Source organism: Malania oleifera, chromosome 8 (genome assembly GCF_029873635.1).
Source record: "Malania oleifera isolate guangnan ecotype guangnan chromosome 8, ASM2987363v1, whole genome shotgun sequence".
NCBI classification, from domain to species: domain Eukaryota; kingdom Viridiplantae; phylum Streptophyta; class Magnoliopsida; order Santalales; family Ximeniaceae; genus Malania; species Malania oleifera.
Window position 1 is genome coordinate 22,028,127 of NC_080424.1, and position 14,085 is coordinate 22,042,211.

At 35.0% G+C, this 14,085-nt stretch overlaps 1 protein-coding gene across 8 annotated transcripts; it reads left to right on the top strand.

Moving 5' to 3' along the window:
• Positions 1-6,242: 6,242 nt before the first annotated feature.
• On the top strand, positions 6,243-11,131 carry LOC131162302 (pentatricopeptide repeat-containing protein At5g50390, chloroplastic-like). Of its 8 annotated transcripts, XM_058118627.1 has the most exons (5): positions 6,243-8,755; positions 9,834-9,892; positions 10,350-10,464; positions 10,683-10,919; positions 11,016-11,131. In XM_058118627.1, the coding sequence occupies exons 1-2, from the start codon at positions 6,676-6,678 to the stop codon at positions 9,869-9,871; spliced, it is 2,118 nt and encodes a 705-aa protein (XP_057974610.1). In that variant the 5' UTR covers positions 6,243-6,675; the 3' UTR covers positions 9,872-9,892; positions 10,350-10,464; positions 10,683-10,919; positions 11,016-11,131. The 8 variants fall into 8 exon arrangements, with proteins under 8 accessions (XP_057974610.1, XP_057974607.1, XP_057974609.1 ...); XM_058118624.1 differs by having other exon boundaries at positions 10,683-11,131; XM_058118626.1 differs by lacking the exon at positions 10,350-10,464.
• Positions 11,132-14,085: the final 2,954 nt, after the last annotated feature.

Sequence of the window (14,085 nt, forward strand, 5' to 3'; positions counted from 1 at the left end):
TATGCTGACGTGGTAGTGGGGTTCACCTGCTGACGTGACAATGGAGTCCACCTACTGGCGTGTCATTGTAGGGACCATCGGCTGACGTGGCAATGCAGGGTCCACTTGCTGAGGTGGAGCGCTGACGTGGCTGCTGACGCAGCGCCACTGACGTGGTAGGGTTCTGAGGTGACGGATCGGATCCGAGTCGAGGACCGGGTCTTGGGTTGATTCGGTCTGAGTGAGTTGCCGGTTCGGATCGCCGGGTCGGAGTCAGGTTTCCGGGTTGGGCTGAGGTGGACCGGGCGAGGAAGACGGGTGGGCGCGCGTATGGCGCGTGAGCGGCAGGTCATCGGCGCGTGGTGAGGCGTCCTACTCTGGCGAGACGCGTGGGGACGAGTGTAGCTTCATCTAAGCTCCTTTCGAGCTCTGGCTTGCATGATTTGCTTCGTCTCGATGAGGTGAAGGTGATAATGGCCTCAAAACTCAATTTCGAGCCACTGGACATAGCTCTGATTTCAGTGTACAACTCCGATCTGGCATTTCTGCTCCAATCGGTCTTTGATACCGCTTGTTAGGATCTTGTGAGCAACTAGAAAATTATGAACACCAAAAATTTATGTGGTTCGGTTAAGATCGACCTACATCCACGGAGCACACCACAAATTCACTAAAACCGCTAAAAAATACAACTTTCTTCTTCCTCTCACTCTTCCTCCTCTCTTTCTTCTATCTGCTCTCTATGCCTCTTTTGTACATTTCACAACTCTCCACAAGTCTCTATTTATAGGGCTTTGGAATCAATTACAATTAAATACAATAAATTACAAATGAGAGGTTTCATCCATTTAAATTAAATGGTGGATAAATGGCTCTACCTTGCAACGCGTCATTTATCTCCTCACGCGTGTTTCGAGCTCAGTGTCTCTTGGCTCCAACATAACACTTAAAGACAATAAGAGATTTCAATTTAGTTACATTTCTATTAAACTTTGTTTTTAAGTATATCTGACATTTGTTTTTTTCTCAACTTTTAAATATATTAAAGCAAATTTTTGTTTAAGTAATTTTGCTTTAAAGATAATTGAAAACAATTTCTCTCTTATTTTCCTTTTCTTTCCTCAATAAAAATCCTTGATTTGAGTCGACTTTAAATATTGAGTTGTTTTTTTTGAATTATTTTTAAAAATTTAAAATTGCCCAATAAAATTTGTAATTTAAAAAGTTGATTCATAGTTTGAATTATTAATAATTTAAAATTGTATGATAAATTTATAATTTAACTTTTATTGCAAGTAATGACAAATTAATTGAAACTTTGTATAATTAAAGCTTATTTTTGGTAATATGTGGTACAAAAAGAAAATATAATGGAAAATATGTTTTTTTCTTATATTGGGTCCTCTTGGTTTAAGGATTTTACTTGAGAAGAGGAAAGGAAAGAAGGATCCGGGTGAAACTCATTTTTAATAAAAATTTTCTTTTATATTAAATATTATTAAAAAAATAAAGTTTGTTTCAATATGTTTAAGAATTAAGATAAATTAAATATTAATGATGTGTAAAATCAAAATTGATTCATAAATTTGACATATTTTTTATTTTCTTTCTCACTTTCTTTAATAATCAAACATTAGAGTGTGGATTCCTTGTTATTTTGTTTCTTTTTCCTAATATTTCTTAATTCTAAATGGGACTTAAAGTGCTGAGCTGTTTTCTTTAAATTATGTTTAGAAAATTAAAGTTGTCCAATAAAATTTGTAACTTAATAAGTTGATTAATAATTTGAAACTAACTCATAAATAAAATTGTTAATATATTGTGTATGATAAGTTTATAAGTTATTTTTGTAGCAACTAATGGTAAATTAATTAAAATATTTTTCAATTAAATAATAATTGGATTAAAATTAGTACAATTTTTTTAAATTTAATTAACCATTATATGATCTTGTAACGTAGATATGCAAATCGAACGTTGAAGGTTAATGTGTTTGTTGTTATAATAATTTGAGGATGAAAGTTTAATTAGTAGCATGGTCAACTAGCAAAACACTTATTCAAAATGTGGTTTTAAATTTTAAAAACTTCCAATAAATTATAATTTCATAAGTCGATTAATATTTTGAAAATAATTCACAAATAAAATTAATAATATTTTGGAGCAGCAATATTAATTTATAATTTAATTATTGAAACTACTAATGACAATTAAATTAAAAATTTTACAACTGTTATTCATGATTGAATTAAAAAATGTAACGACTAATATAAATTCATTTGTATCATCTTTATTGCATTTGTTATTTTATTCATTAATAGGAGCTTAAGTTTATTCACAATTATTATATTGAAACCATCTTGTGCCATAAAAAGGATAGATTTTGTTGACCCTATCGGTCATATCCCGATTTTAATAATAACAAATGCTCAAGTATTTAATGACTATCTAGTTCATGTGCAGGTTTATATTAATAGATACATTGATGACACGTGAAATAAAGCATGCAAACCTTAAAGATCATTTTTATTGTATTTCATTATTATTCAATTCAGGTCTGTAATATAAATTAGGAGAAAAATGTCTGTAATATATAATGCATATCATGCATGTAGGAACTACAAAGTTCAAAGACCTTAGAATGACACTAGGTCCTTAGACATCACTTGAAAATCAAATGACCTTAAACAACACCGGATTTTTTTGGTGCCCTAAAGAAGACCTAAAATAACCTTAGGACTCCCTATAATTTATAAAAATATGCCTTATAATCTTAAATATTAATCATTATATGCATAAGGTTAATATACATAGGGAATAGAACCAAAATGCATTAAAAATGCATATTTGGTCGATCGTACCTTCACAATGAAAATCAGTCGGTCGACCGAACTGGTCACTAGGTCAATAGTTTGACCATTGCACGGTTGACCGAACCCTGCCCAGTTCAAGTTATCCGGTAGACCGAACTCTCTCCTGGCCAACAATTTAACCACACGGTCGACTACACCTATTGCTTAAGCCAACCACCTAGTCGACCGAGTTCCCACGTGTGTTTGGCCAACCGCCCGGTCGATCGAACCACTCAATTCAAATCCACACGGTCGACCAAACCACGTAGAAATGAAAAATTGTCTTTGGGAGCCCTAGTCTGGTCGACTGAACACGCAGTTCAAATTTTACCCGGTTGACCGAACTTGGTCACTTGGTCAACCTCACCTCACCTTTGGTCGACTGGTGCACTAGGGTTGCCATGTTATTTTTACCGCAATTAAAATTTTTAAACAGGGTTAATTGTGTTAAAATGGTTTAAAACAATCATAATAATACCATATATGTCCCCAACGACTATAATTCTTCTCATTTCTATATATAGCATTTCATTTGCAAAATTAATGAGGGATTAGGGTTTTAGATGAGCAAAAAATTATCTGAAAATTTTATTGGCCAAAATCTCCCCTACTTCTATATTCTTCACACTCAAAGTCATATACTCTTCAATTGATCATTCTATTGCAAAACCGTTTTGAGAAAGAGTATTTTGAGTTGTTCTATAAAGGAGGGTTAATTATGACCAAAGTACTTTGAAAAACCCCCTAAAACCTTATACCAAGCAAATAAACAAAAATTACAAATGAACTACAAAATACTAATAGCAAGAGTTTGTAATGGAGAACGTTTTAAAACAAGTTTCATCTTAGTTAAGACAATCTCAAATTGATTAATTTTAGGACTACCATTTTTATATCTTTTAACACTGTTTCAAATTGTAAAAGAAGGAATTAAAAAAAAAAATGGAAAAAAAAAATATATTTTTTATAAACTTGCTCATTAACCAATACATAAACAAATTAATACTCTCAAAGACCATTCTATTATAAATACAAAAAAATGAGGTGCACTTTTTAAAGGAGGAGGTAGATTATGAAAAAATTAAATAAAAACTTGTAAACAAAACCTTCCAAAACAAAATTGAATCCATTAAGACCCAAATAAGTAAAGAAATATAATCTGATATCTCGAGTGCATTTTGGGAAAGGAAAAAACATATTATAAGTTTACCTTATGTAAAAGAATTTTCAGAAAAAAAATTCCAACCAAGGTCAGACAAATACAAATGTCCAAAGAAGTTATAGACTATTGTAAAAAGAAATTGAAAATCTTCTTGACAAAAAAACTCATTAGAAAGTCAAAATATACATGGAGTTATTCAACTTTCTATTTCCAAAAGGCTTCAGAACCAGAGAGAGGAGCTCCTAGATTAGTAATCAACTACAAATCTTTGAACAAAGCATTAAGATGGATAAGATAACTGATTCCTAATAAATCATACTTATTAAAACGAATCTACAATGCTAAAGTATTTTCCAAATTTGATGTGAAATAAGACTTGACAAATCCAGATTGTCAAATAAGACAAATACAAGACTACTTTTACAGTTTCCTTTAGACAATATGAATGGAGTGTTATGCCTTTTAGTCTAAAAACTACTCCAAGTGAATTCAAGAATATTATAAATGATGCCCCCAGGGCGTGGTTCAGTTGGCAGGGCGAATCTTAGGAGTGCCTCTCACGAGGTCAGAGCTTTCTCCCTTCTCGGATTCGATTCCTGCGACTGGGCTCCTGAATATTTACCCTCCTTGTGGGTTGTGGGGCTAGCTACAAAGGGCGTGGGATTAGTCACGGATCGTAAAACGGACGTGGACACCCTGGACGTACCTAAAAAAGAATATTATAAATGACATATTCTATCCTTGTGCAAACTTCATAATTGTTTACAAAGATGATATCTTAATATTTTCTAACGATTTGGACAAACATTTTAAACATCTAAATAGTTTCTTAAAAATAGACAAGACAAATGGACTAGTAGTTTTTAAAAAGAAGGTTGTTTTGTTCCAAGTTCGAATCAGTTATCTAGGCTACATTATAAATAATGGGACATTAATTCCTATTAGTAGGGAGGGGTGTTGAATTTGTTGACAAATTTTCAGATGAAATCAAAACAAAAAACAACTTCAAAGTTTATTCTGATGTTTAAATTATGTCTTCGATTTTTACAAAGACTTAAGAAAATTCTGCAAACCATTTTATGAAAGATTAAAAAGGGACCTTCCACCATGGTCCTTGAGCCACACAAAAATAGTAAAGGAAATAAAACAAAATGTCAAAAATCTCCCTCTTATGACAATTTATAATCTGTAAACTTTCAAAATAGCACAATCAAACGTCTCTAACATAGGATACTTAGGAATTCTAAAATAAGTTATTGACAACAAAGAGAAATTCGTAAAATACTATTTCGATGTATGGAGTGAAGCCTAGAAAAAAATACTTCATCATCAAAATGGAAATATTGACAAAAGTCCTATGTATTACCTAATTCTAGGATGATTTATTAAACACAAAATTTATGCTAAGCGTAGACTACAAAGTAAGCCAAATTTGTCTTGACAATAGATGACTTGGCATCAAAACAAATATTTACTAGGTGGCAAGCTTTACTATCCATATTTGAATTTGATATTGAAAACATAAAAGGAGAGTCAAATTGTTTGCCAGATATCCTAACCTGTGAATTCTTGTAGGGAAAAGGATAGCGGAACGACCAAAGCCAAAAGCGAATTCAAAAGACAAATATGCAATGACAAGTAAATTATCCATCCTAGAAAAATCAAACCAAACTTTTACTCCTCTTCAATCTAAAGCAAGAACTTGCAAAGACAAAAGTGTAGAACCTCTGACAAAAGATACAAAAGCCTCATCTACCTCTTATTTTGTTTCTTGTAATCGTGACCACTCCCCTTATTTCATAAAACCATATTTTGACAAATTCTTTGCCATTGAGCCAACATTTCTTACCCCTGAGTTTCTTGACAATCCAAGAAAAATTGCAAACAAAGTCATTAACAAGGAATTCTAACGAATTCCTCAGGTATTGAAAAAAGATAAAATTTTTATGAATTTATCTTAGTTGATACTGAATCAGCCAAGATTTTTGAAGTTATTGACAAACATGATCCAAAAAAATCAACCTTTGTTCAAATTGAGCGGGTTGAATAGGTAGATGAAGCACATCATTTTTTTATTCTCCTCAGCCATGTGGTGGGAGAGAAGTAGAAAAAGAGAGAGAAGGAGTGCAATATATATGAAGGAAATTTTGAGAGTTAATTTAATATGAAAATCAGCTAAAGGCTATTTTTCAAAAAAAAAAGAAGAAGAAATAATGCAATAAACCAATAATAATGACAGAAGAAATAATTTAACCAATCATAAATTGGCAAGAACAACCTACTTTAGCATAGAGTGTAGATAGATTAATTTAGGAAAAAACATCGTTACACATGGTCATGGGGGTTATGATAGTGTTATGCCGTGACTTCTTGTACACACTGAAGCATCGGAAAAATGGCGGGGATAGGTATAGTGGTTCAACGATCATCCATATCGCCGGGAAAAGATTTGTTGGCGGAGCTCTCAATGCCGACTCTATGCGCTTTGACTTCGAAATCCACCAACTTTTCTCCCAAAAATATGAACGCAACACTGGAGCGGTCTATGCCATTCCGCTGCAGCACTCTACGGATCTCCGGATTTCAGAGCGTTGATTCCAGAGCTTGCAAAGGTAGATTTCCTCACACTCTCTTGGTATATTTACTGATTTTGTTGTATTTCTTGTTGTTCTTCTGTGCGAGATGAGCATGGAGATCCCCTTCTTGCGTTTCCAGAGCGTATCATTGGACCAGATCCTCTCTGATCCTAATCCTCTTACTGGCGGAGATAAAAAATCTTTCGTTTCTGGGTATTTTTCTGCATTCAATAAAAGAAAATGGCGGAACCCGTTCTCGCGGATGAAGTGTTGTTCTACTGAAGCAGGCATAGAGCTAAAGCCCAAGCCAAAACAATCTAAAATCAGCATTAATGTAGAAAAGGAAGCTCGTTCGAAAGATACCTTAATAAGAAAGTCGAGTTCTGGACTTTGCATTCAGATAGACAAGTTGGTTTTCTTTAAGAAGTACGAGGAAGCCCTCGAATTGTTTGAAATTTTGGAGCGCGAGGGTGATTTTGATTTGCCCGCTAGCACGTATGACGCTTTAGTGAATGCCTGCATTGCATTGAAATCTATCGGGGGTGTGAAGAAGGTGTTTAAGTATGCGATTGATAGTGGGTTTGAATGGAATCAAAATTTGAGGAACCGGACGTTGCTGATGCATGTGAAGTGTGGAATGATGATCGATGCGCGCCAACTGTTCAATGAAATGCCTGATAAGAACCTTGTTTCGTGGAATACAATAATTGCGGGGCTTGTTGACTTTGGAGATTACTCGGAAGCGTTCCATTTGTTTCTTGATTTGTGGCGGGAGTTTTCAGACGCTGGATCCCGCACCTTTGCCACTGTGATCCGGGCTTGTGCGGGGCTGGGATATCTTTTTGTTGCAAGACAATTGCATTCATGTGCTTTGAAAATGGGCATAAGTGGAAATGTGTTTGTATCGTGTGCATTGATTGACATGTACAGCAAGTGTGGGAGCATTGAATGTGCTAAATTTGTGTTTGATGATATGCCAAAGAAGACCACCGTTGGATGGAATACCATTATAGCTGGTTATGCACTGCACGGTTATAGTGAGAAAGCTTTGAGCATGTATTATGAGATGCATGAGTCTGGTGTTAAAATGGACCATTTCACGTTCTCAATTGTTGTAAGAATATGTGCGAGGTTGGCTTCTGTAGATCATGCTAAGCAAGCTCATGCAGGTCTCATTCGTCATGGATTTGGGTTAGATGTAGTAGCCAACACAACACTTGTGGATTTCTACAGCAAATGGGGCAGGATAGAAGATGCACGGCATGTTTTCGACAAGATGCCCCGCAAGAATGTTATATCTTGGAATGCCTTGATTGCTGGATATGGCAATCATGGGCGAGGAGCTGAGGCTGTTGAGATGTTTGAGCAGATGCTTCATGAAGGAATGGTGCCTAACCATGTTACTTTTCTGGCAGTATTATCTGCTTGTAGCCGCTCAGGTTTATCGGATCATGGATGGGAGATCTTTGAATCAATGCACAGGGATTACAAGATTAAGCCACGAGGAATGCACTATGCATGTATGATTGAACTGCTAGGTCAAGAAGGGCTTTTGGATGAAGCTTTTGCTTTAATAAGAGATGCTCCTGTTAAGCCCACAGTGAATATGTGGGCTGCCTTGCTTACAGCTTGCAGGATCCATAAGAATTTAGAGCTTGGCAAGTTTGCCGCTGTAAAAATTTATGGAATGGAACCTGAAAAGCTTAGTAATTATGTTGTGCTTATGAATATCTATAACAGTTCCGGGAAGTTTGAGGAAGCAGCTGCTGTCCTTGAGACCTTGAAAAGAAGGGGCTTGAGAATGCTTCCTGCATGCAGTTGGATTGAAATCGACAAGCAGCCTCATGTTTTCCTTTCTACTGATAAATACCACTTTCAGTGGAAGGAGATTTACCAAAAGTTAGACAACTTGTTGCTGGAGATTTCTAAATTTGGTTATGTTCCTGAGATCTCTGACTTTTTTCTTTGTGATGTGGATGAAAAGGAAGAGCGCACAATACATCATCACAGTGAGAAATTGGCGATTGCTTTTGGGCTGATCAATACTTCTGACCGGACATCGTTGCAGGTTGTGCAGAGCCATCGGATCTGTGGTGACTGCCATACTGCAATTAAGTTAATAGCCATGATTACTAGACGGGAAATTGTTGTGAGGGATGCCAGCAGATTCCACCATTTCAAAGATGGTACTTGCTCCTGTGGGGATTACTGGTGATATTATGGTTCTATTTAGGGACCTAAGGTCTTTGCCACCTGGAATACTGTACTTACAACAAATCTCTTCCCTCTTTAGGAATATAATAATGCTAGCATATGTTTCTAGTCACAATCATTCAAAGTTATAAATAGAAATTATAATTATTTTTTTAATAAACTCTTTAAGTATGTGGTTGGGGCCATTATTTCATTCCTTTGTCGCATTGTATTGTAATTACCTTGCAGCATTTTAGTTAAGCAGGCCTTTTTCTCTGTCGTGTACCTCACTTTGAAAGGTTAATATTTATTTCACAAGAAGGGATGCTGTTAGGGATCTTTTGGAACTAATTATAAAAAAAATAATTTTCTGAAAATGTTATTTAGAAAAGTACTGGTAATAAATACTGAACTGAAAAAGTACTGCATGTCATTAGTATTGTTTGGTTGTGTCTACAAATAAGTACAGATTATAAGTGTTTATAAAATAAGTAGTCTCTGGACAGCCACTTTTATTATAAGTACTGCTTGAATATATATATTTCTATCATTTGAATAATATTATTATGGTTTAACATATCTATACTATACTACTAGAAGACATCAGTATGGCCTCAAAAGCCTCCAAATGCCAAACCAAAATTTTTCAATTTTTAAAATTTTCTACAGCTAATTTCTTATTGGTTGGTTGTTGTAGTACTGAATTTCTATTGGTTTTATCCTTGCCCACTCTTTACCTCCCTCTCGCCCAGTCAAACCTAGATAAAGGAAATTGTATGATTTACAAATTCTGATAGCCAATGGCTATGCACCTTCCTCAAATCTGCTCCCCCTCTCAGACCTGTTTATGCCATCTCACCTGCCGCTTTTGCATTTCCCTCATCTCAAATCACGCACAGAATCTCCATTCCTCTCTCGATTTCATAGTCTTTGTCACTATTTGATGTGAAAACCATGACAAATATCATTTATATTAATTTTCCGTTTTGCAGTTCTCGCAGCTCATGACAATTGCTTAATCCCATTTGTTTTGTTTTGTTTTAAACTTTTTTTATTTTTTTTTATTTTCAGATCTTAGCAACCCAGAGATGATGACCATACAGAGCTAATTAGCATCCCCAAACAAAGTGGTACATCTCTTGCTACTTTTTTTTTTTTGGGTTTTGCAGCGAATTGAATGATGCATGAACTTATCTCAGTTTGCAATTAATTTATCTCTAAATGTTTTTTTTTGGTTTTGCAGCGTTCTTATTTTGGTTTGCTCTCTGTCTCTGTCTCTCTCTCTCAATTCTTGCTTCCATATAACAAATTTTGGTCATGATTTTTTTGATTAGTTAAATGCCTACATGGTTGTGCTTCTACCCAAATAGATCAAAGTTTTAATTTGTCTTTTTTGGTTGAAAATGAGGTGTTCGTTAAAATGTCCACATGAGCAAAGTTACCTATATTTGATCTTTTGTGTTTGATCGATATTAGAAATAGTTTCTAATAATTTAGAAGATGACATGCTTAAAATGTAATTTTATCTAATTATAATCGAATTTTATTTTTAAAAATAATTTCCACTATTTCATACTATTTATGCAGTCATCTGCAGCAAAAGAGGAGCTATTTTGGCTGCTTTTGTGCATCATCTATATAATGAATTAGCCACACAAAATCAAAATGGCACCTTAATATTTCTCACAGAAAACTGTTCGCTGTAAGTCTGCCCCTGAATCCGTGAATAAATATCTTATCTCCTTCAATAGTAATCCAATATGCATGCATGCTCATGTAGTTTACAAGGAGTTAATTTTAAGTTTCTAAGGCCTCTTATTAATTAGAAGTTAATTAGTATCCCTTTATAAATACCTCTAATCTCTGCACTCTCTCCATAGCTCCAGAATACTATTTGGTTAATTTTCAGCATCCATGCAGCATTTTTCTCCAGATGGATGGCAGCAAAGGAGTAGGTGGTGTCAGTGGAGGAGCCAAAGGCGGTGGGGCAAGTAGAGGTGGTGGAAAAAAGTAGCTGTCATGTACTGGATCCTATGGAAGACATTCCAACATGAAAGCTCCTTGTTGCAGTGGAAGCTACATCTCAAGAGATGCATTCAAGATTAACCCTCAGGGTGGTTACTTTGCCAATCCTCGTGCGAGTGAGAAGAGCAATAAGTTATAAAATGCCACATATAATGGCTTTATTATGATCTTTTTGGAGATGTGTTATCTAAGTTGTTATCTTTACTATTTTTTACCTTTATCCTGCAGGGTTTATATTTGCAAACAATGGCCTTATTATGATCTTCTTTGAGATGTGTTATCTAAGCAGTTATGCATTCGACATGTTCTGATATAGGTTATATATATCAGGTACTTAAGAAAAATAGTTCCTCTCTTTTTCATTTACTATTTTTTACCTTTATCCTTGAGGCTTTATATATATGAACAACTTACTTTCCTCTAGATTAAGGCCCAATTATATATACAAACAGTTAAATGGCAGACAAGATGGCAGAGCTAAAACAAAATCAATAGAATAAACAGTGAGTTAAAACAGGAGAACTAGAGCCAAACTAGCATTGTTTTAGCTCTGTCGTCTTTTCCGTTGTTACTATAATCCGCTCAGCAAAGGAAATCTCCCTCTATCTCTCTCTCTCTCTCTCTCACACACACACACGTATATATACCTGTTATACCTATGTAGAATTGAAAAGAAAAAAAAAAAAAAAACAGAGGAGCTACCTTACTCAGATAAGCTATCCATGCAAAGGAACATACCTTTGAAGGTGCTGAAGAACCAAAGTGCTTTACATGAGAGGCTAGGATCAGAGTTCCTTAAAGTTCTCATAGTTCAATGATTTTATAAGTGTAAAAATCCCCTTTGCTAATGGAATATTTTTAATGATTTAGAGATGATGAAAGTTGGTCAAAATAATCATTGAGATGATGAAAAAGAGAAAGGTCTACAAGAACCGATATGGATTATTAAATTTGAAGTTCATGGCACACACATGAAGGGTCATGATTTTACTTAAAAGATCTAATCCTTTTTCTAACGATCATCCTTTTTTTTTTTTTCTTTAAAGACTTCCCCACAAATAATGATGTACCAAATCTGAGGTCTCCCTTTCTCTCTCGTTCCCACAATTTCCAGGTTTGTACTCTTTCTTTTCTCTGTGTGAGAGAGGGGATAGTTTCTACCAGCTTTACTGAATTTTGTTTTAGATTTCAGCTCTGGAAAGTACAACTGCATGCTGAATTTTAGCTTACATGTTCTGGTAGCTGCAATTGAATACTGATTTTAGTTCTAGAAGGCTCCAATTTGTTGCTATTATTCTATCTGCAGTTCTACACTAATATATACTAAACTAGGTTAGGAAGATCTTGGAAACCCTCCAAACAACGAGTCAATAGTAGGATTGAGCTTAATGACATTTTATGGATACATTTTGCCTTCAAAACAGTTGGAATTGAGAACTGGATATAATTCTCTTTGCAATTGGAAGCTATTAGATACATTGTTCATTTTTTTTTTTTGCTTGCATTCTTTATTTGGAAAATAAAAACATGTGGATGTGTTTAACCATGGTTATAAATCTACTAACAAGGATGGATTACTAGTTAGCAACATAATTATTGTTAAGTTATGATTCTCTTTGCGGTGGAATCATGAATTCAGCAATTCACCAGTCAGCTTTATATGTAGAAAAATAGAAAACCGGTTCCTCTTTTGCTGTGGTGCTGTGTGCCTTCAGCAGAATGCCCTCTGTGAAATTAAGGTTTGATTTATATTCTCTTCACTGCAGTTTATATTTTCTTAAAACTACAGGTAAAATGAATTAACAAGAAATATTGTGTCTGCAATCAGATTAATAAGATATGTGCCTTGCTGTTTGTGTTGTTTAATTTCCCCTTCTCAGCTTAACTTGCAAATCAAATGCTTGGGATTATAGAAACACCCGATCCATCATTTTAATGAGTTTTTAAAAGAGAACCTCTGGTCAGAAATTTGTTAAAGGCGTCAAACTGCATGTAAATCCTCAATCTAATGGATACTGCTATAATCAATTGCATGGCCAATTCCATTAATTAGATGGGCTACTGTGGGAAAGGCATTTAAGCTGCATATTTTCTTTTTTATGTTAATGAGTACTGCTATAATTAATAGCATGGTCAATTGTATTAATTATTATAGTGAAGTATTCTCTTTTGACAAGGAAGAAAAAGATTTCTCCAAGTGGCTTGCTCTATCTTATTTCACAGTTCACATGTTTGATCTTCATGTGGGTATGTCTGAAGAATAAATTTACCATGAAAGAATTTGGGGTTGGCATTTGGTCAATGACACTAATGTCGGACTTAATTTGTCTTACTTTTGTGTCTGAAGAAGACTTAATTCTAAAGAGGAGAATTAAATGGCTATTAAAGGATTTTATCCTAAGAAAGCAAACAAGAGGGGGAGAACCCAGACCGTAGTTGCCTATTTAGTGGGTTTCAACTATAGTTTTTAGGGGAGGTTTTTGAAAGTTATGAGGCAACAACAGCTGCTGGCTTGTAACAAGCTCAAAAGGGCTTTTGTTGGTTGTTGAGTTCCTTTGGGCGTTGAAACATAACTGAGTCACATCAAATAGTTGCACCCAATTCTTCTAGTTGGTGTTGACGAAATGACACAAGTACTCTTCTAGTAGCCCCTTGAATCTCTCTGTCTATCTGTCTGTCTGTGGAGGGTTACTCAAAGAGATGTCAAGCTATGAATCGAGGATTCTGAAAAGTTCTGTTTAGAAGTTGCCGGTGAATCTTGAGTCTCAATCACTAACAATATCTTAGGGAACACCCCAATACTTCATTATATTCTTGAAGAATAATTGTGTCGTCTCCTCTACCGAATAGTACTTTGGTGCGAGTATAAATGTACCATACTTTGAAAACATGACTATAACCATAAGTATAGACCCTGCGTCTCCCACTCTAGGCAGGTTGGTGATGAAGGGAGATGCTACTTTTATGGTTTGAGAGTATACTAAGAAGAAAAAGCTGAGAAGGAGTGGTTGGATTTTAGGGAAAGAACCCAACCCACCCATAGTAGAGGAAGGACACACCCAACCGAGCCAAGAAGGAAAGGGAAAGAAAGGGCCATTCTACATTCCACGAGGTAGGTATCAATCTCCCCAATCTTTGTTTAGTTTGTAATGTGATGTGATTAAATTTGGCTGGAAATGAGAATCCATGTACTGTGCATATATATTCATATGTTGAATGTTCCAAGAACCTGTGCATACCATCAAATGCAAAATTGGACGAAAGTTCTCATTTCCGTGAAATTGGTTTAAATTGTATA

Coding starts and splice junctions, on each gene's coding strand:
- LOC131162302 (XM_058118624.1), top strand. CDS start 6,676: ATGAGCATGGAGATCCCCTTCTTGCGTTTCCAGAGCGTATCATTGGAC. Junction 8,756..9,833: donor ATTCCACCATTTCAAAGATG/GTACTTGCTCCT, acceptor TTTTATTTTCAG/ATCTTAGCAACCCAGAGATG.